The 24,192-nt window shown below is 39.6% G+C and overlaps 1 protein-coding gene across 3 annotated transcripts in view; it reads left to right on the top strand.

The window, feature by feature from the left end:
* The first annotated feature begins 883 nt into the window (after positions 1-883).
* The window catches only part of FREM1 (FRAS1 related extracellular matrix 1), a 110,682-nt gene continuing 87,373 nt past the window's right edge, over positions 884-24,192 (top strand). Inside the window, exons 1-2 of one of the 3 annotated variants that reach the window (XR_011855825.1) lie at positions 884-1,179; positions 20,690-21,180. Coding sequence is in view for 2 of the 3 variants with exons in the window: in XM_072152939.1 (XP_072009040.1) it covers positions 20,941-21,180 (240 nt within the window). In the remaining variant the exon portion in view is untranslated. The remainder of the gene's footprint in view (positions 1,180-20,689; positions 21,181-24,192) is intronic. The other 2 variants (XM_072152939.1, XM_072152931.1) reach the window with 2 other exon arrangements.

The raw sequence follows: 24,192 nt of genomic DNA, 5'->3' as shown, positions 1-24,192 counted from the left end.
AGTGTGCTGAAACAGGATTTAAACATGAGAATGTTTGTGGTTTGCGGTGGAGAAGGGGTTAGTACCACTTGTGACCGTGCATAATAGTCAAAGGCAGTCGTAGCTAGCTGCAATTTCTGCGGCTAGCTCACAGTTGCCATAGTCAGTCATGTGTATGAGGCCTACGGCTGTCTTTCTCACACTTATTCGGTTCTGGTCCTTTATAGGTGTAGACATCTTGGTTCTGGTCCTGGATCTACATAGTAATCATGGTGTGCAGTAGTCAGAAACTAATGTGTGCGCGGGTGCGCAATAACTGCACTCCTCTGCTACGTCACCTATTGTCACCAATTCCCCTCCCATATAGATTGTAAGCGGATCGTAAGAGCAGGGTCCTCCCTCCGCTTGTCTCCTGATCACTGTAGTTTTGTATTTTGCATTCCATTTGTTCTTGTCTTAATGTAATGTATGTGAATCCCTTACTGCTGTATTATCCCTTACTGCACCATTAATTCCATCTTTCATACCCTTCTCCATTCCATGATAACAAGTTGTCTGTCAGTAGTTATATCCTGCCTTCTTTATGTGTCCAACCTAAACAATCCTGTGACATGTACTTTAAACAAGACACAGAACTATCTATCTTCTCTGCTGCGGCTCAGTGCATTCTGCCCTGTGCACAGTTAATCTTTCATCTAACCATTCTCTTCCTGGATTCCACAAAGATAAGCTTGTGATAACTTTGTGTATATAATGCATGTGATGCTGAACCCCTGTAGCATGGGAACGTAAATCTCTAAGCACATAAATGTGGGAGTGGGTTTCCAGCTGTGTCATTTGAGGAGGGGAAGTAAACTTTACAGCTGGCAAGCCCACAGCAGCAAGACCTGATAAAGCCCAGATCTCATTAACAAGTGCTCTGTGGGGTCCCAGCAGACTTCAGCAGGAAGGAGAAGGAACCAGGGCATACTGCCAATTACTTCTCTGCTCTTAGTGTAAACATTTTATAACATTGTTGTAAGTGCCCTTATCACAATAATCCCAAGATTTCTCCTCCCTGGGGGCAGTCTCAACATGAGTCTTGCTGATGTGAGATGCGAAGAAAGAGATCAGCACTGGGAAGACTGAACACAGCTCACCTACAAGGATATTCTTCTTTATAACTTTGGAGTTTTAAAGACAACTTATTCCAATAGAGCTGTAAGTATGATACATTGTTAGAAACTGTGCATCACTGCCTACTGTTACTTTTGTGTCATGTAAACATCTCATTGTTCTAATAATTAGGAATAGATGATACACACATTTTCTGAATATTCTTATTTGTGGCATATAACAGGCACCAGTTGATTCTATATTGAATAATAAATTGGAGTGACAATTATTTACTACGTATTGCTTATATACTGGTACTATATACTGTACAATATTAATGAAGTACTTGTTATTTTGTCCAGGGTCTTTGTTTGAAATAGTGATAATATGGGAGTGTAATATATTACTTGATTATTTCATGTTTGTATAAGAAAGGCTTGTCATGGCCCTTCCCATTTTACTAAAATTACCAAAAGTTATTTATGATGCTTTTAAGCAATGCAGATCTTAATATTTAGTATTTAGGATGCAGACCATTAGTGTTTATTGTGCTAATTGATTCACTGACTATTTAACCCCTTAATCCCCCTGACTTAATGTTGAGTGATAGATATATTATAACACCACAATACAGATGGTTTTTCTTAAAGTTACACAATATGATTCATGTCTTCACCAGTTTCTTAGGCTTCTTCTAAAAAAAATGAACTCTCTGCTCACTGTTTTTGCTACTTTTTAGAATAAATTCCCATTGCAGCTGCAACAGTTGTAGGACAAATCTGTATTGGCATTAAAGAGAGACTAATCATAGTGTGATCATTTTGTTCCATGTCCTGTATTTCTGCTTGATTTTTATGTCACCACAGATTTAATGTGTCTTTAAAAGGGGTGACAGGTGGTCTTTAACATTTTCTCAAGGATATCAGCATGGGAAACTGTAACAATTCCCAAGTTCTGCTATTATGCTGTGCTGTGTACATTTGCATGTCCTTATTTTAAGCCTATGTAGGGTCAGAATAAAGATAGCCATAAAAAATGGTGGCAGCTATGTATCCTGGTACCTCATAAAAATGCCCTACAGAGAGCAGATAACCTTAGTGCTGCTTATTTACAAACCAAAAATAGTGATGAGTTGTGCTGAGCGGACCAAATCACAAAGTTTATTAGAAGTTTGGATGCAGGTTCAGCTCAATCCCCTCCTCCGGTTACATCCCTGATTGTTGCTGGACTGTTTAAATTCTGCTCGCAAAGCCAACAGGATACCGCCATTTTGGGGTTGATAACACACACGGCCACAGTATTTAAGATGCTGACGGCAACTTTTCTGACGGATGCAGGCGGCAGTTAAAAAGTTAATCATGTTCGATGACAGCATTGATCTAGGGTGTTACTGGTCAGGGTTCAGATTCAGTATCCAAATGCTGACTGGAACAGCATTTTTACAGGTCCGCTTATCACGAGTGAAACCTGTTTAGGTTTGGATTTGCTGAGTTTGGATGAACCTTAAACAAAGGTTTGTTTGGGTACCTGTTACCTGAACCTGGACTACAGTCATTGTGGTTTAGGCCTGCTCATCAATAAAAATAAAATGATAGGTTTAAAAACTTTTGTCTCATGCTGTATTAGATATTGACAGACAGTTGCTGCCATGCAGTTAATATGGCTGGAAGATTTTTCTAAAATAGGCCAAATTGCAAGATAAATTTGGATTTTTGTTTAAGTAACCAGTTGCCTTAATTTAGCAAGATGCATTTTGGAAGATGCACTTACTGCTTTCTCAAACATGCTCATAGAGATGGGTATTTGTAAAGATAGAGATGTCAAAAAAGTAAGATTTAAATGCTAAAAAATACAATTTCACAGCAGTCCATTTACACTTACAAAGAAGCATCAGAATAATATTGACATCCGAAAAGGTGTTGTGCACTTTCAATAATTAATTGGTATTGTTTTGTGTATTCAATTTTCCAAAATACTTTCTGTATCAATTAATTTACGTTTACAAGATCTCGGTTAACATTAAACAGGAAGCTTCATTGTTTACTTCCTGTAGGTAAAACCACTGCTTGGTCATGTGACACAGGTGCATGGCTCATTAGTATCACAAAAAGTAATCAGAGCTGTGTGTTATAATGAACTGACCGTGTACCTGTGTGACCTCACATGACCATGGACAGAGTCCTATCCACAGAAATCAAACAATGAAGCATCCTGTTGAATGAAATGAAGCAGAGATCTAGAAAACGTTGTGGAATTGTTATAGAAAGAATAATGGATTGTAATGATAATAGTATTTTCTTGCACTAAGTAAACAATATCAAATATTAGCTGTAAGTGGAAAACCCACTAAGGCTGGAGACAGATGGGACAGGTTTGGCAGAAAAACGTCTGGAAGTGGATAGTTGGCGCAATTTTTCTGTGGCTGGCCTGAATTTCAACCTTTGCATTGCTGTGGATAAAAATAATAATCTTTATTTATATATCATGTTATACATCAAATCAAGAGAGACAAGTACTATAAATACTACATTATAATTGGGGTGCCTACTACAGATACAGAAATGAACATTACCCTTGATCCCACAAAGGGGGATTTCTATGTTATTTACCCCATATGGCGAATCTCAAAAAAGTGCTTGCATTGGGAGTAATTAAAATATATGTAACCCTGTCAATTTAATCATAAAAGAAATGGTGCCTCACCCCAAATAAATATATTAACTACAACACCACAATAAAGCTAAGTAAACAAGTAGAACATTAAAGCAATGCTCAGTGCATACATATATACAGTATCTCAAATTAATTTACATGTATACTTAAAGACAGAATACCAGTGTAATAGAATTTAGTGGCCACACCTGTAGTACATTTTGGGGCCCCCATGTGCTCCAGAAGGCCGGTTACCTTGGTAGTAAAAACTTGAACCCATAGAAAACAGCATAAATATTTATTTTAGGGATTTTTAATAATCTATTGAAGAAGCATAATATATATATATATATATATATATATATATATATATATATGTATATATAGATATGTATATAATATATATATATATATATATATATATATATATATATATATATATATATATATTATATTATATGTATAATATATATATATATAATATGTTCTCCTGGATACACTATACTGTAAGTAACTATAGTTGTGCAGCAAGGAAAGAAAGACATCTAGGCACACATTTGGAAGCAATATGTTATGGGTATAGAACTTTGTCCTTCAGTTTTGAACCCAAAGGATGGGGAGTGGCAGAACATTTGCTTGCGTGGGAATCCAATTTCAGCTCTAAGCAGAATTGTAAAGGTGTCAGTTTAGAGACTTATTAGAATACCTGTGCCCATAAATACATGTGTAGACAGAAAGGGGAGGAGAAAGGATAGTCGTTAAGGCTGCTTCTAGGGAAGAAGGTGATATAGTTAGGGAACAGAATCTCTTAATTTGTTTACATACTGTCCAGACCAGGATAGACAATCTGCCCAGACAGACAGATTCCTATTTGGCTACTCAAAAAGCGAGCTTTTCTGATAACCCTTTGTTATTGTGACCTGAGCTGTACCATAAATCAGTTGATACCTAAGTTACAATAAGGTACCTGGCATACAGGGGCAAGCTGTTAATGATGTATAAATTAGTGGTCCATGGGAGACAACATGATCCCTTGAGCATACTACCCTGTTCTTCTGGACCACGTGAATACACATGTAGTATAATTGTGGTATAAATGACATCTATAGGTTGTGAATATAATTTCTGTACAGAAATTGACCAGTGTGAGAAAATCCTCATATTATGTTTTGCCACCCTTGTAAAATTCTACTTTTCTCTCCATACCAAACAGGCTTTCCTGTGATGTTTTCACAGGCTTAACCTGGACATATTCAATTTGGGAAGATCATGTGGCTGCCATATTTCAAATGCTACCCAAAGAGCAATGCTCTAAGAACCATATCTATCTATTGGCTACGAGTCCCTGCATCCCTGCAGCTCTGTTCTGTAAAGATGTTTTCCATGTGGAACTGACAAATATGTTCCCCTAAATTAATTCTAAGCTTCTTGACAATTTACTGAGGGATTTTGTAAACAGTATACCATGCAGCAATATAAGGCACGGCCGAGTGAACAACTCCCACCTCTTTTTTATGTAGATGGAAATGTTGTTGTAGCTGGTTTGTTTGTCTGGACTTCATTTTAGTCACAGTCCAACCCTACTTCTGCCTAGAAAAAATATCATAACTTTTAGTCTCAACCCATTAGCTCCGGGACACTAAAAGTCAGAGATCGGTAGTTTCTCCAAATACTTGAAATCAAAGGGACCTGCGTAGACTCATTAAACTTCTGCTTATTGGCTTATTTCAATTCACTTAAAGGGCATCTACCACCAAGATGAAGGACTGTATGCAAATGAGTCTGAGGGCTCCAGGCTCCATATGTGTTAATGGAGCCTGGAGCCCCTCAGGGTCACTTGCATACAGTCTTTCATCCTGGTGGTGGATGTCCTTTAAATGGTTAAAATGATCTACCTAGGCTAAGAAGATACTCAAAACTTATATCAAACAAACAAATATATTATAGCAGCGACAGAGAATAATATCTATAACTTATATCATACCAATGATATACTATTAAATAAAGTGTCCTTGTAAAGGTCTTTTTAGCAGAGAAGGCTGATGCACAGGGTTTAGCCATTTAGGCCAACCATGAATCCAAGAGCCTTAAAGGGGTATTTCCACAAAGATAAGTTTCTTAAATATACTCAGAATAAAAAAATAACACATTCTCTAATTTACTGTTATTAACAAAAAAAAGGCATTTCATAGATCTAATTTCAACCTGTCTCTATCAGTCCTGTTGTACACAATTTCAGTTGCCCCTGGTTTCCGACCCTGTATCTTCTGACTTTAGGGTTGGTAGCCATCATGTCTGATGTTGTGGAGCTGAGCTGTTTTTTGCTCCTTGTAGCAGTCCCTCCCCCCTGCATTCCAGGACGAGCTCACACTGATACACACTAATTTCTTGCAGGAAAACACCTGCAGCAGCCAGAGGTGAGCTACAAGCTACAGGCAGAGTAGTTCTTTATCGGAGGTGGGGATGGTGTGATAGAGCAGAGATGTAGCAAAGCTGACTGTGTCATTGTGTGTAATATGCATCTCATGGATCTCATAATCTCTCATCTCTAATCTGTATCATCTCTCTTTCTATGTGTTAGATACCAGTACAATGTTCAGAAGGTAAATGAAAGTGTATATAAACCTGTACCCTGATAATCTAACCACATTGTCAGGACACTGTATCTCACAGCACTACAGGGAATGAAATATGAACTCTGTTAAAGTGCCGGAGGCTCAAAGGCAGACGGTGCCCTAGCACCTCTTGGCTTCCCCAGACTTCAATTTATGCATGCCCCCTGCTGCAAGCCTCCTCCTGTCACCGTTTGGAGAATTAGGATCCAGCAAGTGATGTCAGATGGCCGGGGCGTGGAGAGAGCGGGGCTCGGTTCCTAGTTCCCTGGCTGGCAGCAGGAGGAGGCTTGCAGCGGGGGGAGGGGCATGCATAAATTAGTAACCAGTAATCTGGTGATAAATGTCCTTTAAGGCAAACGGTATAAATAAAAAACTACACCTTTCAAATGTAATACTGAATCAAGAGATTTTTCCTGAGACTAAGGAATAGAACCAACCTGACATTGCTTGTATTTGAGAGCTTACCCCCTTCAGTATGATTGGCTGCTGGGAGTTTTAGCTGGACCCACGTGGAGCCTTAATTTGACAATATATCCTTTTGATCGCTTGGAGAAGCTGCTTGATATTTCTAATTACATTTCTGCTGTCAGATTTTGTTATGTTTGGGAACTTTTTGTAATCAAATTTTGAGCTGACTTTGTAATGCTTGCAGGTTAGGACATATCCTCCACTGCGTGTCTCTAATTATGATGTTTTTGGGATGGGCAAACAAAATAGACACTTAAGAGCAGACATGGGAAGGTTGTAAAACACAAAATCATTTGTTTTGTCTGCCTTTGCTATTATTTTGAAGCCTGGAGCATTGGCTCAAAGTGCTCTGAATTCTGGCTTGGAAGATCGGAAATTATAGCTGTGTGATCTGTTTGATTTGTAGATAAATGCAGCAGCCAGCTGACTAAAGCAATTATGGCTGTGTACTGAGCACAATGGGGATATTCATGCTTCATTTACCATGGCAGATGTATGATTTTCAACATTTTATGCCTATTTGTGACTTGCAAATTTTTTTCTTTTTTTGCTTTAGAAAAGATGATTTATTTTATTGTCCTGGAAATCTCTGCATTGTCACATACATTGTGTGATACTTCCTGTAACACACTCTCTGTTTACTCAGCTTTTATTACTGCCATTGACTGCTTAAGAATGTCACCTCTTTTTTAATCCAAGATCATCATTTTCCCATGGTCCAAATGAATGACATTAATACCGTGCACATCCATACCAAGAATCCATCTGTAAAAGCAGTGTAATGTAAACTCTTCATTTCCCCCTAGTTGTTGTCCAAACAATCTTGTAGGTTGTCAAGGTTGACGGTTTGCTTTATTATTGTGAGGGGGGAGTTGCATAGTTTCTCAATTTAAACATTTAAGTCTCCTGTTGGGAGATAAACTCCATTAAGCATCTTCTACACTATATACATTTGTAGCTTTTTTATTCTCCAGATAGATGAACTACCTACCAGCATCTGTTTGTAGTAGGTTAATGCGGTGTGTAATTTTCTGCTGCCACCGAAACATTAGATAGTTCATTTAGTAGGTTTTTATGATGGCGGCAAGGAGTTAGATGTTTGAGAATAAATAATGGTATTCCCAAAGGAAGAGTAAAGAATCTAATTCTAAAGAATTCATTTGCCATGCACAGAATGGTGGGAGTTGTATGGCACACATCTCCAATATTCATAGACCTCTACAAGCATTAGAAGGAAGCAGATGTTTATATAGTGTGTTCCATCATCTAGTCCATATGGGGAAGCTCTAGAGTGAAATCAAATTTAGAAAACATGACATATATAAGAAGTTATTGCCACAGTGACAAACAATGCTGTTAAACTGTAAATACTACTAGATAGCTGTGGTTGTCTCATGATGAAATAATATGTTATTTAGATTTCCCAATAGAATTTTTCAATAATCATTATAAGATATTGATATGCTATTTGGTACTAAGAGTCCATCTGACTATACATTGATGATAATTAATTGAATTTTGAATAGAGTGTTTTAGATTTATTTAGATTTTCACTTCGATGGTTGAGAAAAGCTGCACAGCACGTGGATAATAATTAAAGAGTTATTTTAAAAAGTTATTAAAAATGTAAGTTGTTAAAGGAAGAGTTAATAATGTGTTGGAGATCCCTACCAGCCTCTCCTGATGTATGTATGCTGGGTTTGCTGGACAGGTGGATGTAGATGGGAGGACTACCCTGGGAATAGACAGAATACTTTACATGGCTTGGAAACATATTGCTTTTTATTGTGTAAAATCTATGGCCCATGTGATGGACTCTTTTATTGCTAGACTGAATAATATTATTAAGTTAGAAAAGGAAAGTCTACTTTCCCGGATAGTCTACTGCTCATAATCTGTGCAGATTCTTTCTAAACCTTCAGGTGGTCCATGATAATGTTGGGTAAAGGGTCTTAAGCTTACCCCTCTGTGGAACAACACAATTCTTCCTGAACTTTCCTTGGTGCCTCATGTGGTCAGCTGGAGAGCCAGGGAGGTGTTCTATATGGGAAACATCTGCAAAGATGGAGTACACCACTGCTTCAACAACTAAAAGACTTCCTCGTCTACCTAACACCTTCTACCTGCTGAACCTTCAGGTCTGTCATGCTATAAACACACAGTTCCTGGGTGATCGACTGGTGGACCACCCCTTCCTTTTTCCTTCTATTCTCCAGGGAGCTGCTATCCATCAACATTAAGCAAACGTCTGTCCCGGCAAGGGCATGTTGGGAAAATGAGCTTGGTCCATTAATGAATGAAGAGTGGGACCTTGCCCTCTATATGCTCAAAATGGTCTCTCCCAATCTAGGTGACAGGAATGTTGCAGGTTTATATCCTCTATCAAGCATATCTAAACACTGCCAGTAGTGAAGTCAGTAAATTTAGCCCTGTAAATTTCCCAGATTTATGTGTAATGAGTCCTCGGGTACTTTCCTTCATATACTATGGTCCTGCCCTGTAGGGTTCTGGAAGAAGTTCTGAAAATTTTTATTTGACAAAATGGTGTTGGTGGTTCCTGGTAACCCTAAGCCCTTTCTCCTCCTGGAGGATCCTGAATTGTTCCAATCCACTATGGAAGAGCTTTCCTCGATGAAACCCTATATTGTGCCAGGAAAACAGTTGCTAGATTCTGGATGTCTGCTTACTCCCCTTCCCTTCGTAATTGGAAAAAAACTGTAGATAATGCTCTGCCTCTCAAGAAGGGGATATACATCCACAAGGAAAAACCTAAGAATTCCCATGCCATTTGAGATAAGTGTCTCAAATCGCCATTCACTACTGTCCCCCAAAGTCTGTCCTAACTACATACTTCATTGTAGACATGAGTCTTTCCCAGTAGGTGCATTGTTGGGTGCTTTTTTTAACTTGAATTTGTGTTGTTGCCTTCTTATAAGGGTCGATACTGTACATACAGCTTTGCTGGTATATTGTTCACTTTACATGCCTATTCTTATAGCAGACCATTTATAAATACTATGCAAGTGTTAACACCTCTTCCTCTCCATTGGGTCATGTGAGACCATCTTGTATGTGCTGTGTTTGTGGTGTGAAATGCATTTCCTAAATACCCTTAAAAAAGTTTTCATTGATTTAAAAAAGAAAAGGGTCTATGCTCTAAAAGGAATGCAGTGGCTTCATTCGAACACATATAGGGCCCAAGGCCCCTAGTTGCCTTGTCGTTACATCGCATCTCCCTTATTGCCTTAATATAGTCCATTGTCTATATGTTATATGAAGTACAGTACCATATCAGCCCTCCATACTTTTAGAGTGTGGGCAAGGAATAACGTCTGGGGTTCAATGTCTATACATTGGGACATCACCCACGGAAGTAAATGAATTGGGATGGGAGAGCTGTACTGTTCCAGATGTACCCACTGTTTATGAGATAAATGGAACTGCCAATCCAGTAGTCGCACCAGGATGGCTGCTTGATGGTATGATCTGAAATCAGGCTCCAAAAGCTGCCAAAGTGGATTCTATGGCAAGTGTTTTTACTGGGAAAGTGGTCTTGTAGCATGTCAAGGAAGAACAGAATTTGTTTCAGATTTGCAATATCTTTTGTGGTTCAAAAGGTATTCTCATATTGGATTCATTGCTTTCAACTCTGTGTTCAGAACCATGGACAACACATTGAACACGTCAAATAGCTTTGCATCACAGAAAATGTTCCCATTGGGGCACATTTAATTACCCGTCCAGAAGAGTTTACCTAAAGTGCATTGTCCAATGAGAATGCACTGTGCGCGGTTCACTAAGGTTGTGTGCCCGATATCCTGCATGTGTCGCTTCCGCGCTCAGGTCCGACGGAGTTCACCTTCTTTTTAGTGGTGCATGTGGGCTTGCGGCACAAATGGAAAGTTAAAGTTAAATACCTCACCCAGTCCGAATCAGTCGGATCGACCAACGGCACGTCCCCTGATTTCTGTCGCATGAAAGCCGGCGCAGCTGCACCAAAATCCGATTACGTGCGACACAATCCCCTGTTAATTACCTGCTACAGCTGTTCAATCCCCCAAAATGTTGGAAAATTTGACAAAGTGCGGCCATTCTGGTTTTCTTTATGAAAATTTTATTGAAACTGAAAAGACGTGCAAAAGTCAGAATAAGTTAGAAAAATCTATTTCCTACACCTGATTGGACTGGAAGATTTACAACTTTTTGCAACTTATAAAAACCATCTGGAATCAGATGATAACTACGAAAAAGCACCCATGGTGAACTTCAAAGGGAGGTTGTCTTAGGCTCAAAAAAGGTTGCAAATTCATTATGCACCCATAAAAATTAGCAAACATGCAAGAAAAAAGAAAGCAAAAAACATTATACATGTTACCCCTCTGTTGTGATAACTTTGCAGCCTAAAAGAATGCCCCCCTCGTCCATTACTTGCCAAGGTATGCTGATATGTAATTTTCCCTGAAAGGGAAATAAAAGGATCTTTTGGGACTTTTGACTCATTCTATATATTAATCATCAATATACTTTTTTAGGATTAAAGATCATGGATTAATCATGTAAGACTTATATGTAGAACAATAAGACTTATATTTAGAACAATTTCCAAGTTCCGGGAACTTGTCAAACACAGCCACCCAAGTGTTTAGCTGTTTACTATTCACCACATTTGTTTCCATAACATATGCACATTACAGTATTTTTATTTTTTTTTAACTATTTTTAATAGTAACCATATTTCCATCACATATGCAATGAAATTACTAGGATGTGCATGATATCATTAAATACATCTGGTTTTAACACTGTCCAAATGGAAAGTCCTGAAATAAACCTTAAACAAGAATATAAAAGTTGACCACAAACTTGTGGTATTGGTATTTGACATCTGCTTTGACAACCTTCCATGTTGGTATCTTTGTCACAAAACATGGGAAAAAATTTATAGTAAATTTGAGTGATATGATGGTTGTTGAGAATATTTTGCAGCTATCTTTTGTCTTAAAGAAAACTAATTCATGAAAATAATCAGGGGGAACAGTGGCCCTTTTTACCAAAGGTACGGAGCAGATGTTGAAAGACATGTTCTATATGTAGAAAGTAGACTTAGTAATTCAATCAGATTTCAGTCAGTGTTTGTTCAGTGTATCATTTCTTCGCACACATTTTTTTGATCAGCTTTTACAGTGTGCAAAGAGTGTGAAAAAGACTGATTGGGGTCTATCTTTTCAATGGCAATTGATCAGTGAAAAACACATTGCACTTGCGTTGCAGTTCCAAGTATCTTAGAGTGCCGTGCTTTTTCAATGCGTCCCCTTAGACACGTGTAGGGGGCTTTTAAAAAAAAATGCACGTATGAGCATCAAAAAAATAAAAATACTAACACACAATGGAACGGAGTGCAATGAAAGTTTAAATTCTCTCATGAAAAACGCAAGTGTGGGTGGGTACATGGGTATATAAGAACTGAATAGAGCACAATTTTATACACAAACGGACACAGCAATCCTATGTTTGATGAAACAAGTGATAGGAAAGAGAACACTCAATGTGAGGAGAAGATATAAAAGTAGTAGTAAATATTTTAGCACTGGAAGCATTGTGATGGTGTTATTGTTCCCTGATTGAGATCTGGTTCATGGCTGTGATGAGCCCACCAGGTCTGAGGAGTAGATTCCTTAAGAGTTATAGAATTACATAACTCTGTGTGACCTATTCAGATTGTCGTATACCATGCTTAAACCCTTCAGGACCCTTTTTCATTTTTGCGTTTCTGTTTTTTACTCCCCTCATTCCAGAAGTGATAATTTTTACGTTTACAGAGATATATGTGGGCTTGTTATCTGCAGTATCTGTCGACAAACTGTACTTTTTAATGGAACCATTAAATTGTCCATACTATATACTGGAAAGCTAGAAACAAATTCCAAGTGCAATGAAATCGACAAAAAAAACACATTTGCAGCGTTTTCTTGTGGGCTCTGTTTTTACGGCTTTCATTCTGTGCTTATTATTTGGTTTGATATTGTCACAGTCATTCCAAATTTATATAGATTTAAAGGAAACCTACCACTTTAAAATGCCACTTATAACCCACAAATACCTTCGCCAGCTCGTGTTAGCTGATGCCGGAGCATATCTTGACTATTTGCAGAAACTGCTGTAGTCCGTTTAAAACAGTTTTATTCTTTATATTCCAACCCCCCGGCCCTCCGGCACCTCATAATAACGTGCGCGTACAGTCGCGTGCATGGTGCGCCAAGTACATATCGTGGTGCGACAGATAAAGTTTTAAAATCAGCATATTGTAGGCTATTGGAACCTGTCACCAGCTAAAAATGACATTCCTGGTGGCAGTACTTTTGTATTTTTTACACAGAAGCACCGCATATACTCGTGTATAAGCCGAGTTTTTCAGCACAAAAAATGTGCTGAAAAACGTCCCCTCGGCTTATACACGAGTCAATACAGCAGTCAGTCAGTAAAAATTACTTTAAAAAAAAATAAACATATATACTCACCCTCCTGTGGCCCCGATGTGCAGCGCTGCTCCACCGATGTCCACGCCGCTCGTCTTCAGGCTTCTGTGCCCGTCTTCTTTCTTCTGCTTGGCACCGCCATTGTTTTTCTCCCGGGCGGCGCCTAGCATGACGTCAGCAGCGGCGCGTCATACTAGGCGCCGGCCCGGGAGAGAGCAATGGCGGCGCCCGGCAGAAGAAGGAAGACGGGTACAGAAGCCTGAAGACGAGCGGTGTGGACATCGTGGGAGCAGCGCTGCACATCGGGGCCACCGGAGGGTTAGTATATACGTTTATTTATTTTTTTTATGCTGGGGTGGCTGTATACTACACGGGGCAGGCTGTATACTACTGGGGGCAGGCTGGGCTGGGCTGTATACTACACGGGGCAGGCTGGGGTGCTGTATACTACTGGGGGCAAGCTGTATACCACTGGGGGCAGGCGGAGGTGGCTGTATACTACTGGGGGCAAGCCGTATACTACTGGGGGCAGGCTGAGGTGGCTGTATACTACTAGGGGCAGGCTATATACTACTGGGGGTAAGCTGTATACTACTGGGGGCAGCCTGAGGTGGCTGTATACTACTGGGGACTGGCTGTATACTACTGGGGGCAAGCTGTATACTACTGGGGGCAAGCTGTATACTACTGGGGTCTGGTTGTATACTACATGGGGCTGGCTGTATACTACATGGGGGCAGGCTGTGTACTACATGGGGGCAGGCTGTATACTACTGGGGGCAAGCTGGGCTGGCTGTATACTACTGGGGGCAAGCTGGGCTGGCTGTATACTACTGGGGGCAAGATGGGCTGGCTGTATACTACTGGGGGCAAGATGGGCTGGCTGTATACTACTGGGGGCAAGATGGTCTGGCTGTATACTACTGGGGGCAGGCTGGGCTGGCTGTATACTACTGGGGGCAGGCTGTATACTATAGGGGGCTGGCTGGCTATATACTGGTGGGTTCTGTGACCAATGCATTTCCCACCCTCGGCTTATACTCGAGTCAATAAGTTTTCCCAGTTTTTGGTGGTAAAATTAGGGGCCTCGGCTTATACTCGGGTCGGCTTATACTCGAGTATTTAACATCGTGCAAGAATTTTTTTTGCTTGGCTAACATGGTACTTCTACACTTTTCTCAACATAAAAGGTATCAACAACTGAGGACTCCCATTTTAACTATTTAACCTCTGGCTAACACCTTTATCTCTAAGGTGCCTGACACCTTTTCACAGCAATGTCAATAGCATTATGGGAATAACACTACAATCTAGAGCCATTTCCAAAACATGCAATGAACCATATTTGACAGTTTATTTCCAGTTTCTGTTTGGTGCCACCCAGCTCTTAACATCTGGATGCAATTAACTGTTCATCTAAGGTTATCAGGCAAATGTAATGTGAGATTTAAGATTCTAATCTTTTCTCAAATTTCTGATTGTTTTAGATCATTTTATCTCATGTTAAACAATTTAGTCATGGGAAAAAGAATTTACTATAGAACAGGGGGGCACTGCATACAGACATATGATCTCTGAAACAAGATTTAAATGGACTTTCTTTCTTATTTTTATGTGTGTTTTAAAATATTAAATTTCAAGTACAACTGTTGACACTGATATGAATTTTACAAAATGTTAACACTTTACTTGCACATTATGATTTTACACAGTTTGTAACTTGGTTATGGTAGCTTCATATAATAGTACTAAACATCAACTCAAGTAAGGGTTTTCTATGGTGAAGTATCATCAGATATGATGATTAATCATTCTAAATTTTGTGACATTGGTAACAGGTTTGCAACAATTATAATGACTATTTACTGATGATTGAAAGTTATTTAAAGAGTTTCATGAATTTTGTGCTAACGAGTGGTATTGTCTGGCAGACATGACATGTAACCCAGTAATATGAATGTGTAATTTGTTACTTTTACATATTGATTTGTGTTATCAACAGGGATGTAGTTCTATTCTGTGCCAATATAAAAGGAATTAGAGTAGAGATTAGAAGACCTGATGGTCGGGTTCAGGTTCCTTACCTGGACGTATTGCTGGATTAGCAATCTGGCAAATTGAAGCCCCTAGCGACTAGCCATGGCTATGATTGACCAGGGGGTCAGGCCGTTGAACCTGAACTGTTCATCTGTCTGGGCCACATAGAAGAATTGTTGCATGTTTGAGACTCCTTGGCAAGTATGTATTATGTATGGGCACTGTGATGTTTTAAAGGGTATCCACAGTGTTGTCCTCTTGACCACTCTACCGGATGTTTAAGCCAGAAGAAGAGGTCTATGAAGTAGGCACATCATAAAGTATTGCTGAACATCTTTCACTCATTATTTATCACACCTTCTTTAAACAGTCCTGGGCTAAAAGATAGGAAAGTGTTAAAGCCTTGAGTAGTTTTGGCTTATTTTGTACTGGGCTGTTATTTTGTTTAGACTTCAGCCTGGTCTTTGGGTCTCTGGCTAGTGATTTTGTTTGACATACTCTCCTGTTTTTACTCTGGGGCCACATTTAGTGGTTTGTCAAGTATGCAGGGACAGTTTGTTAGGGATTAATTTCAGGGCTTACTTATCACTGTTGTGTGTCCACTAGTCAAGGTTTCTGGAACCCTCTGAGACTTTGGTCCTCATAGCATCTGCCATACCCATATTTACAGGAAAGGAGAAGGCTTTCTGTGCAGTGGGTAAGGTTATAGCAGTACTTGATCATGTGTATGCAGGATATCTAAACAGAAAACACAGACAGTTACTGCCATTGCACTTAAAGGGGTACTCTCGCCTGGGCATTCACATTTAGTTTCACTAATCTTCCATTTATAAACATTTCTTCAATTGGATGTTATTAAAAAAATGTTCCTGTGTGAAGATAATTTCTTATAAATGTAGTAATTCTGTTCCCTAGAAACGAGATGGCTTCCTCGGTTATGACCACATCACACTCTGGCAGCGGTGGCCAGACATGCGCTATTGAGTCCTGTCTGACCTCTTGGTTTCAGCAATCATTACCACAGGACGGCTGTGGGTCATGTCGTAAATCCCGGACATTTCCTATACAAAAACCTTTTGTTTCTTTGTGCAATCCCTCCAGCAGAGGTGGTCGTATCCGAGGAAGCCATCTCGCTTCTAAGGGACAAAATGACCACATTTATGAGAAATTATCTTCACACAGGAATATTTTTTTTTATAACATTTAATTGAAGAAATGTTTATATATGGCAGATTTCTCAAACTGAATGTGTATGCCCAGACGAGAAAACCCCTTTAACTCTATCCTTAGGATACAGATAGAGTACAATTTAAGACTGTTAGGGGGCCCTGCTGCCAAAGGGCCTGGTTGAGCTGCCGCCTCTGCCCAATCATAATAGTGTCGCTGTCTGTCTACTTAAGAGCATAGATACTTACTGCTATTCCATATGGTGACCCCAAGTGATACCATATATCAGGAATATCTCTGTAATGTTAAATCTAACATATAAACCTTTATATGATTACAGATTACAGTTGCGTACAACTAAAACTTGTGTGAAAATAAAATATATCCATGAAGCCTTAATATGTCTTATACTCTTTTTACATAATCCACTGTTACCATGTTACCATGAAGATAGGCAGTCCCCGGGTTACGGACAAGATAGGGTTTGGAGGTTTGTTCTTAAGTTGAATTTGTATGTAAGTCGAAACTGTATATTTTATAATTGTAGACACAGACAAAAAAAAATTGGCCCCAGTGACAATTGGAGTTTAAACATTTTCTGCTGTAATGGGACCAAGGATTATCAATAAAGCTTCATTACAGACACCTTACAGCTGATTATTACAGTCTGGGACTATAGTAAAGCATCCAGAAAGCTTCACCAAAGGTCAGAGGGGTCTGTCTGTAACTATGGGTTGCCTGTAAGTCGAGTGTCCTTAAGTAGGGGACCGCCTGTAGTAACATTCTGATTTCTTAACAAATAGTATTGACCCACTGATGGGAGCAATAGCAGTCATAAGAATTGGGATCCACAAGCGCTATAGAGTGCCTCATGTGAATAGAGCGGTGGTGTACCCGCTTAGCCATTCTATTATTAGTTTGATTTGGACAACTTACACCACCTTGAGAGTTTGTTAAATATATAATATTAACATTGAGCACCTCTGATCACCAGGGACCCAGCAGTTGGGCAATCAGTGATCTGGTGTTTTTTCCCCATTCACAGGAGATGGCATATATGTCTGTAAGGGGAAAACATAGTTACATTGAAAAAAAACACATCCATCAAGTTCAACCAAGGAAAAGAAGGCACTGGATGAGGAAGGGATTTAGGGGAAGCAATTCTATAGAACATATAAGAGTGTTATTTAGATGTAAAAAGGCATCAACCTAGATCATTATTGAAGCTCTTTGCTGTCCCCACTGTGACCCACACTTGAGGTTATCTTTGTATTCTTGTATAGATATCCTTTGTAAATAAACTAAAAACCTTTAGTTAAATTGTCTTATGGGAAATATTATTCTCTAAGTTCAGTGATGAATGACTTTACTCATAGTGTTTAATGCTACTCAGTCTAAATGTAATGTATTACCTGCTGGGATGAACATCTGCATTGCTCTTTGTATGTCTTGATCATGTGTGTCTCTACAATTAGAGCTTATTCTCAGAACATTTATGTTTTTAAGAGCATGTAATTATGGTTGTTTTTCCCAATAAATTCTCCTGTTCATGGCAGAATAGAAGGTCATTACTGTACCAATTAAAATGCCGCCTCAGGCTCTTGAGGAAGCTTTGCTTGTAAACACTTCATTTGTGCTCCTCACCTTAGCGCCACTTTGTAAGATGAAAGTCTGTCTCGCCACTTGCCTCTTCATGTGCATGTTAATGTGAAAGGCAGATGTTGTGCAGAAGTGAGACATACCAATTGATTTTTAATGCTGTACCAAAAAAATAATAAAAATAATAGTCTTTCAAAATTTGGAAATGGTTTCCATCAAGTATTTGGTAAAAAAAAAATAGCCATTGTGCTTTCATTGCTGGTCATGTTCTCTATTTGTTCCCTCTATATTCATATAGACATTCTTCATGTATTCCGACAACCCTAATATTGTAACTTGCAATTTAAAAAAATATAAATTGCTACATATTCCACATAGTTGCCATGAATTGCCGGACAGTATAGTATTGCCTGTATTATATAGTCTTTTGCCAACCATTAGAGAAAAAATTCCAGTGCTGTTGTGTGAGGTGCTTGTAGGTGGCAGGGCCCAAAACCATAAAGCTTGGTTTGTCAGCAAAGTCTCTGTCCCTGCTTGTGCTGTGTTTCGTCAGTGGCAGTGGTCCCCACGTGATGCCTCACTAACTAGTGTAGAAATCCACTAAAAGGAGTTCTGAACAGGCTAACCTCTATATCTTTTTTCTCTCAATGTTGTAATTGTATAGCCATATAACTGCAATACATTTCAAGAAATTTTAGTTGTGAGAATAATAAATATAAGCAAAAATAATGAAAATAGAAAAAAATGAATAGCAAGATTAAATATTAAATTAAAGAGTTAAAGTGCTTGTGAAAGTAGAAAAAAACCCTCTCCAGAGGGCTTTTAGAATCAGGTCTAGGATTTCCTGGTGTTCTGGTCCATTGGATTTAAGTAAACAACATGCACTCTGGGTACACCGCAGCTGGATGGCAGCCACTGAAATGCGTAGGCCTGTGGTTGGCTTGATACAGTCAGCCAATGTTGAGTCAGCATGCCCACAGCAATTCAGAAGTGTCAACTCAAGCAAAAGCCAAAGCACAGCCTTGGATTTCTTCTTTGAGTGATCACATCACAATTCTAAATGCAGCTATTTCGGCTGTGGATTTTAATGCAGGTTCATTGCAAATCTATAGCAAAATACTTAAAGGAAATATATAATTTGTTTTCATACATTCTGAACCAAACATACCTTGAGAATGCTGTAGCTACACTGATGCAGAAACATATATTGTTTAATCCCTGTGCTGAGTGGTTTTGCTAAGCCGAGAATATCATCACTGTGTTGTCCCTGACAGGCAGAAATAATCACCAACCCCCAGCTGCTGTAGCTCAGGTTGATTAGTCCTGTCTGGACAGTTCAGGTATGTCAGGATTCGGGATCAGGGGATCCTCTGGACCACCGCAGGGAGGTGTTGCTAGCCGACACCTGGACCAGAATCTAAGTGACACCTGGTCTTCACCAGAGCCCGCCGCAAAGCGGGATGGTCTTGCTGCGGTGGGCTACCACCAGGTCATTCCACAGGTGCGACTAGCCTGCAGTGGCAGCTGAGGTCGAGGTACCTTAGCAGGAGACAGTCTCGTGGTCATGTTCAGGCACATGGTCAGGGCAGGCAGCAGAGATGCAAAGTCAAGTCCAATCCGGGGTCAGCAACGGGAGGTTCATGCAGATGGGAACAGGAACACAGGAACGGACTGGAGCACACAGGAGCATGGGAACAGGAATGCAGGAACACAGGAACACAGGAATACACAGGGCATGGAAACAGGAACGAAGGAACACACAGGAGCACAGGAACAGGAACGCAGGTACACAGAGCACAGGAGAAACGCTGAGAGACTTTCACAATGGCTAGGTAGCACAAAGATCCGGCAGGGTTACAGGAAGGGGCAGGCTTATATGAGTTTTCAGAAAATGGGATGCACCAATTATAGCGTGCTGGCCCTTTAAATCCAGAGAAGCCATCGTGCGTGCCCTAGGAGTTGAGAACGTGTGCACGGTGGATGTCGAGGAGCGCTCGGCGCTGGTGAGGACAGAGGGGAACGGGTGAGTCCGTGACCCACAATATGGGTTGCGGGACCACCCGTGAAAATGCTGCTCTTTTATGCACAGAAGAAAGTATGCACAAACCACTCGGTTCAGAGATTAAACAAGATATGTGTCTGCATCAGAGTAGCTACAGCATTCTCAAGGTATCTTTGGTTCATAATGCATAAAAACAAATGGTGGATTTCCTTTAAATGTTACATGCATTTTGAAGATTTGGTGTAAATTTGCAACATTGTAAGGAATGCATTTTTTAGTTAAAATCTGGTACAGTTTAGTACAAGATGAACATGTTAAAAATGTGAAATTCTGAATTCTTCGATTCTATGTTAAATTTTAGCAATAAAGCATTTGGTAAACGTGGGACATTTGTATTAGCTTAATCATACTTAATGATTTTTTACGTTCTGCCTCAAGATTTAAATCAAATTATTTTATTTTTATTCTAAACATTAAATGCATGTCACATTTTTTTCTTTTCTATTGTAGTCATTTCCAAGAATAAATCAGTGTTTTTCTTCCTCTACTTTCTGTTGTGATCTCACTTCAATTCCTTCTTTTATCCCTTTATTTTGTAGGATTAGAGAATAAAAGGAGAACATTAATGTCTGGCGTTGTCAGGATTCTTCAACGACTTTTATTAAAGCACCACGACTTCCTGAAAGGGCTTGTTGTTGTCAAGATTTTGGATGAGGGGGGCAGCTCTTCATGTTGAACAGATGACTGAAGAATAGCCACTGCCTGATGGTGTGTAAAATAATCCTGAAAAGGGAACAGACTGGAGCTGCTGATCATTGATGTTAGAATATATATGTCAGAATAGATAAAGATGATTCTCTTCCGGAGATTTCACATGTATCCATCACTTGCTTTAATACTAGTGTCTTTGAGATTCCTAAGCTCTTCCTTTATCAAAGTCAATAATGGGATCACAGTGATGAAAGGACAAGTTGGCTACCTATTAGAAAAAGACCTACAGTTCTCCATCCCAAAAGAAAAAGATGCTTGCAAAGTCGAAGTTATTGTTAATGAACCAATAACACAGAGAGTTGGAAGGCTATATCCACAGGTAAGACCACTTAAGATTCTTTGTTTTTATCAGAAAACTCATATACATTTTTTAAAATGGAAATGGAAGCCTAATGTAATATTGCAGATGTAACTTGGTATAATATAGCAGATGGGTTGGACACTTTACCTCCAGTTTTTTGTAATGGTTGTATAAGTATAAATGTAATTTACCAACATGCATCTATTAAAAGTTCTGCATGTAAAGTAGTGTATTTTACTTCATCTGGCCACAGATGGAGGGTTATGTGAGGGTTGTCCAGTCTCCCTTCCAGGACCTTAATCTTGTATTCATGAATACTGTCATAAGGTCCTAGAAGGTCATGGGCAATTAGGATCACCTGAGGCCATTTTATGGATAGGAATGGCAGCTAATGGGAAGGAAGACATTTCTGAACCTGTGGCTTTCACTTTACATCAAGAGAGCAGTGCAAAACTATTAATAGATTTATATTGATAAATTACCTTATATCCCACCCCCCCACACTTACACACATATCACAAGAACCATGAAGTAAAGTGTCCCTTTAAGGCTTCCTATACATCTCAATTATTGCCTTTTATAGTAGGTATGTATGAAGAATCCCCCCGACTTACAATGTACTTATGATAGAAAGCTACAATTTAGTATCCCATGTCATAAACATGCTCAAATGTAGTTAGAGAAAGAAAGATGCACAATCGGCCGGAAAACCCAGGGTCACAATAAAGAAGACTGACAACAGAGGACAGGGCCTTCAGTTATAACTGTCCTTACATCAGTCATAACTGCCATGACTAAGGGCGTGTGTAGCACCTGAAACACAAAGGCCTTTGTCCCGCAATGTGTATCAACTGGTGTTGCCATTGGGTTGTCATGCTTCGTGTTTTATCCTGTATTTCCAAAATTGGAAGAAAATAAAGATTGAAAACTTTTAAACAAGCCACGTCGGTGCCGGAGTTATTCTGCTTACACTTTATAATTGTTCTTACCTGTAACAAAGACAATGCTGGCATTTCAACCAAAAAAAAACACATAAAAACAGCACACATCATACCCAACAGATATAAAAATTCATTTTAATTGCACAGAAAAACAGAATAGTAAAAGGACAAAATTTAAATCTGTCAAGTTTAGTCGGTTGGACTAAAAATCCCCATCTCCCTGGCCAATAAAATACAGTATGTGTCTGCAAATTTGAGATATGAGGGAATAAGTACCTGTACCAATGGACAGTTGAACTGTTGATACATAGACAGTCATGTCACTGGAGCACTCACCGGTCTTCACTAACTTATTACTGCCTCAGTTAAAAGAAGTAATTTATTTACTTTAGTCAGCAGCATAAACTTTAGATTCAATATGTTGTTGCATCTTGTTTTTTTTTTCAGCACTACACCGACCAGATGGAAGCTAAAGCAGTTGTTGGCCTCCATCTCATAGCTCTTTTTGCCTATAGACAAAGTTAGCCTGTGCATTCCGAACTTTCCAATTACGTTTCTTCTTAGACTCTTAGACAAAGGTGGCAAAGATACATTCTGTCAAGATTTGGAGAGAATAAGATCTGGAACGCACATCCAGACATACTATACATGATCTTTTGGCGCAAGGCTACATTAACAAAACAAACTTGAGGTTCTTAGTTACATTTTGATCATATTTCATAAGACGACTTACCACTTAATGGTGACCTCGTTTTAGTGGGTCTATATGCTAGTGGGTGCTGCATGTCACTGCAACACATCACCACTATAAACTAATGTAGTATATAGCCAACCTACCCCCCTGTAGTATATAGCCAGCCCCCTGTAGTATATAGCCAGCCTACTCCCCTGTAGTACATAGCCAGCCCCATCTAGTATATAGCCATCCTGCCCCCATGTAGTAAAATAAATACTGTGTATATTAGGTGATTATGAGTATTTAATTTATTTAATTTATTATTTACAAATTCATAAAAAGGTAGTTATACAATGGGAACACTAGATTAAAAACATTATTTATACACAGTATCTGTACACAGTATTTATTTGGGTCAAAGCTTTTGGATTTATTGTTATTGGAACATAGGATTACACAGCTGCACTTGATGTAAAGTGCCCGCATCCTTGTCTCCCCCTCCGTTTGATGCACCTGTAGTATATAGCCAGACCCATGTAGTATATAGCTATCCTGCCCGTTGTAGTATATAGCCTGCCCCATGTAGTATATAGCCATCCTGCCCCCGGAAGTACATAGCCTGCCCCATGTAGTACATAGCCAGCCTGCCCCTTGTAGTATATGGACATCCTGCTTCCCCCATAGTATACAGCCAGCCCATCTAGTATATAGCCATCCTGCCCCCATGTAGTATATATCCAACCAGCCCCCGTAGTCTATAGACAGCCTTCTCCCCTTTAGTATATAGCCATTCTGCCCCCTGTAGTATATAGTCAGCCCCATGTAGTATATAGCCACCCTGCCCACCTGTAGCATATAGCCACCCTGCCCCCATGTAGTACATAGCCTGCCCCATGTAATACATAGCCATCCTGCCCCCTGTAGTATATAGCCACCCTGCCCCCTGTAGTATATAGCCATCTCCATGTAGTATATAGCCATCCTACCCCCTGTAGTATACAGCCAGCCCCATGTAGTATATAGCCCCCCTGCTCCCCTGTACTATATAGCCATCCAGCTCCCTGCAGTATATATCCATCCTGCCCCCATGAAATATATATCCAGCCAGCCCCCTGTAGTATATAGCCAGCCTTCGTCCCTTTAGTATATAGCCATCCTGCCCCCATGTAGTATATAGCCAGCCCCATATAGTATATAGCCATCCTGCCTCCATGTAGTATATAGCCATCCTGTCCCCTTGTAGTATATAGCAAGCCCCATGTATTATAAAGCCATCCTGCCCTCTGTAGTATATAGCAAGCACCATATAGTATATAGCCATCCTGCCCCCTGTAGCATATAGCCATCCTGCCCCCTGTAGTATATAGCCAGCCCCATGTAGTATAAAGCAATCCTGCCCCCCCACTCCATAGC

Source organism: Engystomops pustulosus, chromosome 1 (assembly GCF_040894005.1).
Source record: "Engystomops pustulosus chromosome 1, aEngPut4.maternal, whole genome shotgun sequence".
In the NCBI taxonomy this organism is placed as follows: Eukaryota; Metazoa; Chordata; class Amphibia; order Anura; family Leptodactylidae; genus Engystomops; species Engystomops pustulosus.
The sequence above is the reverse complement of the archived record's forward strand: the minus strand, read 5'-3'. Positions and strand labels throughout refer to the sequence as shown.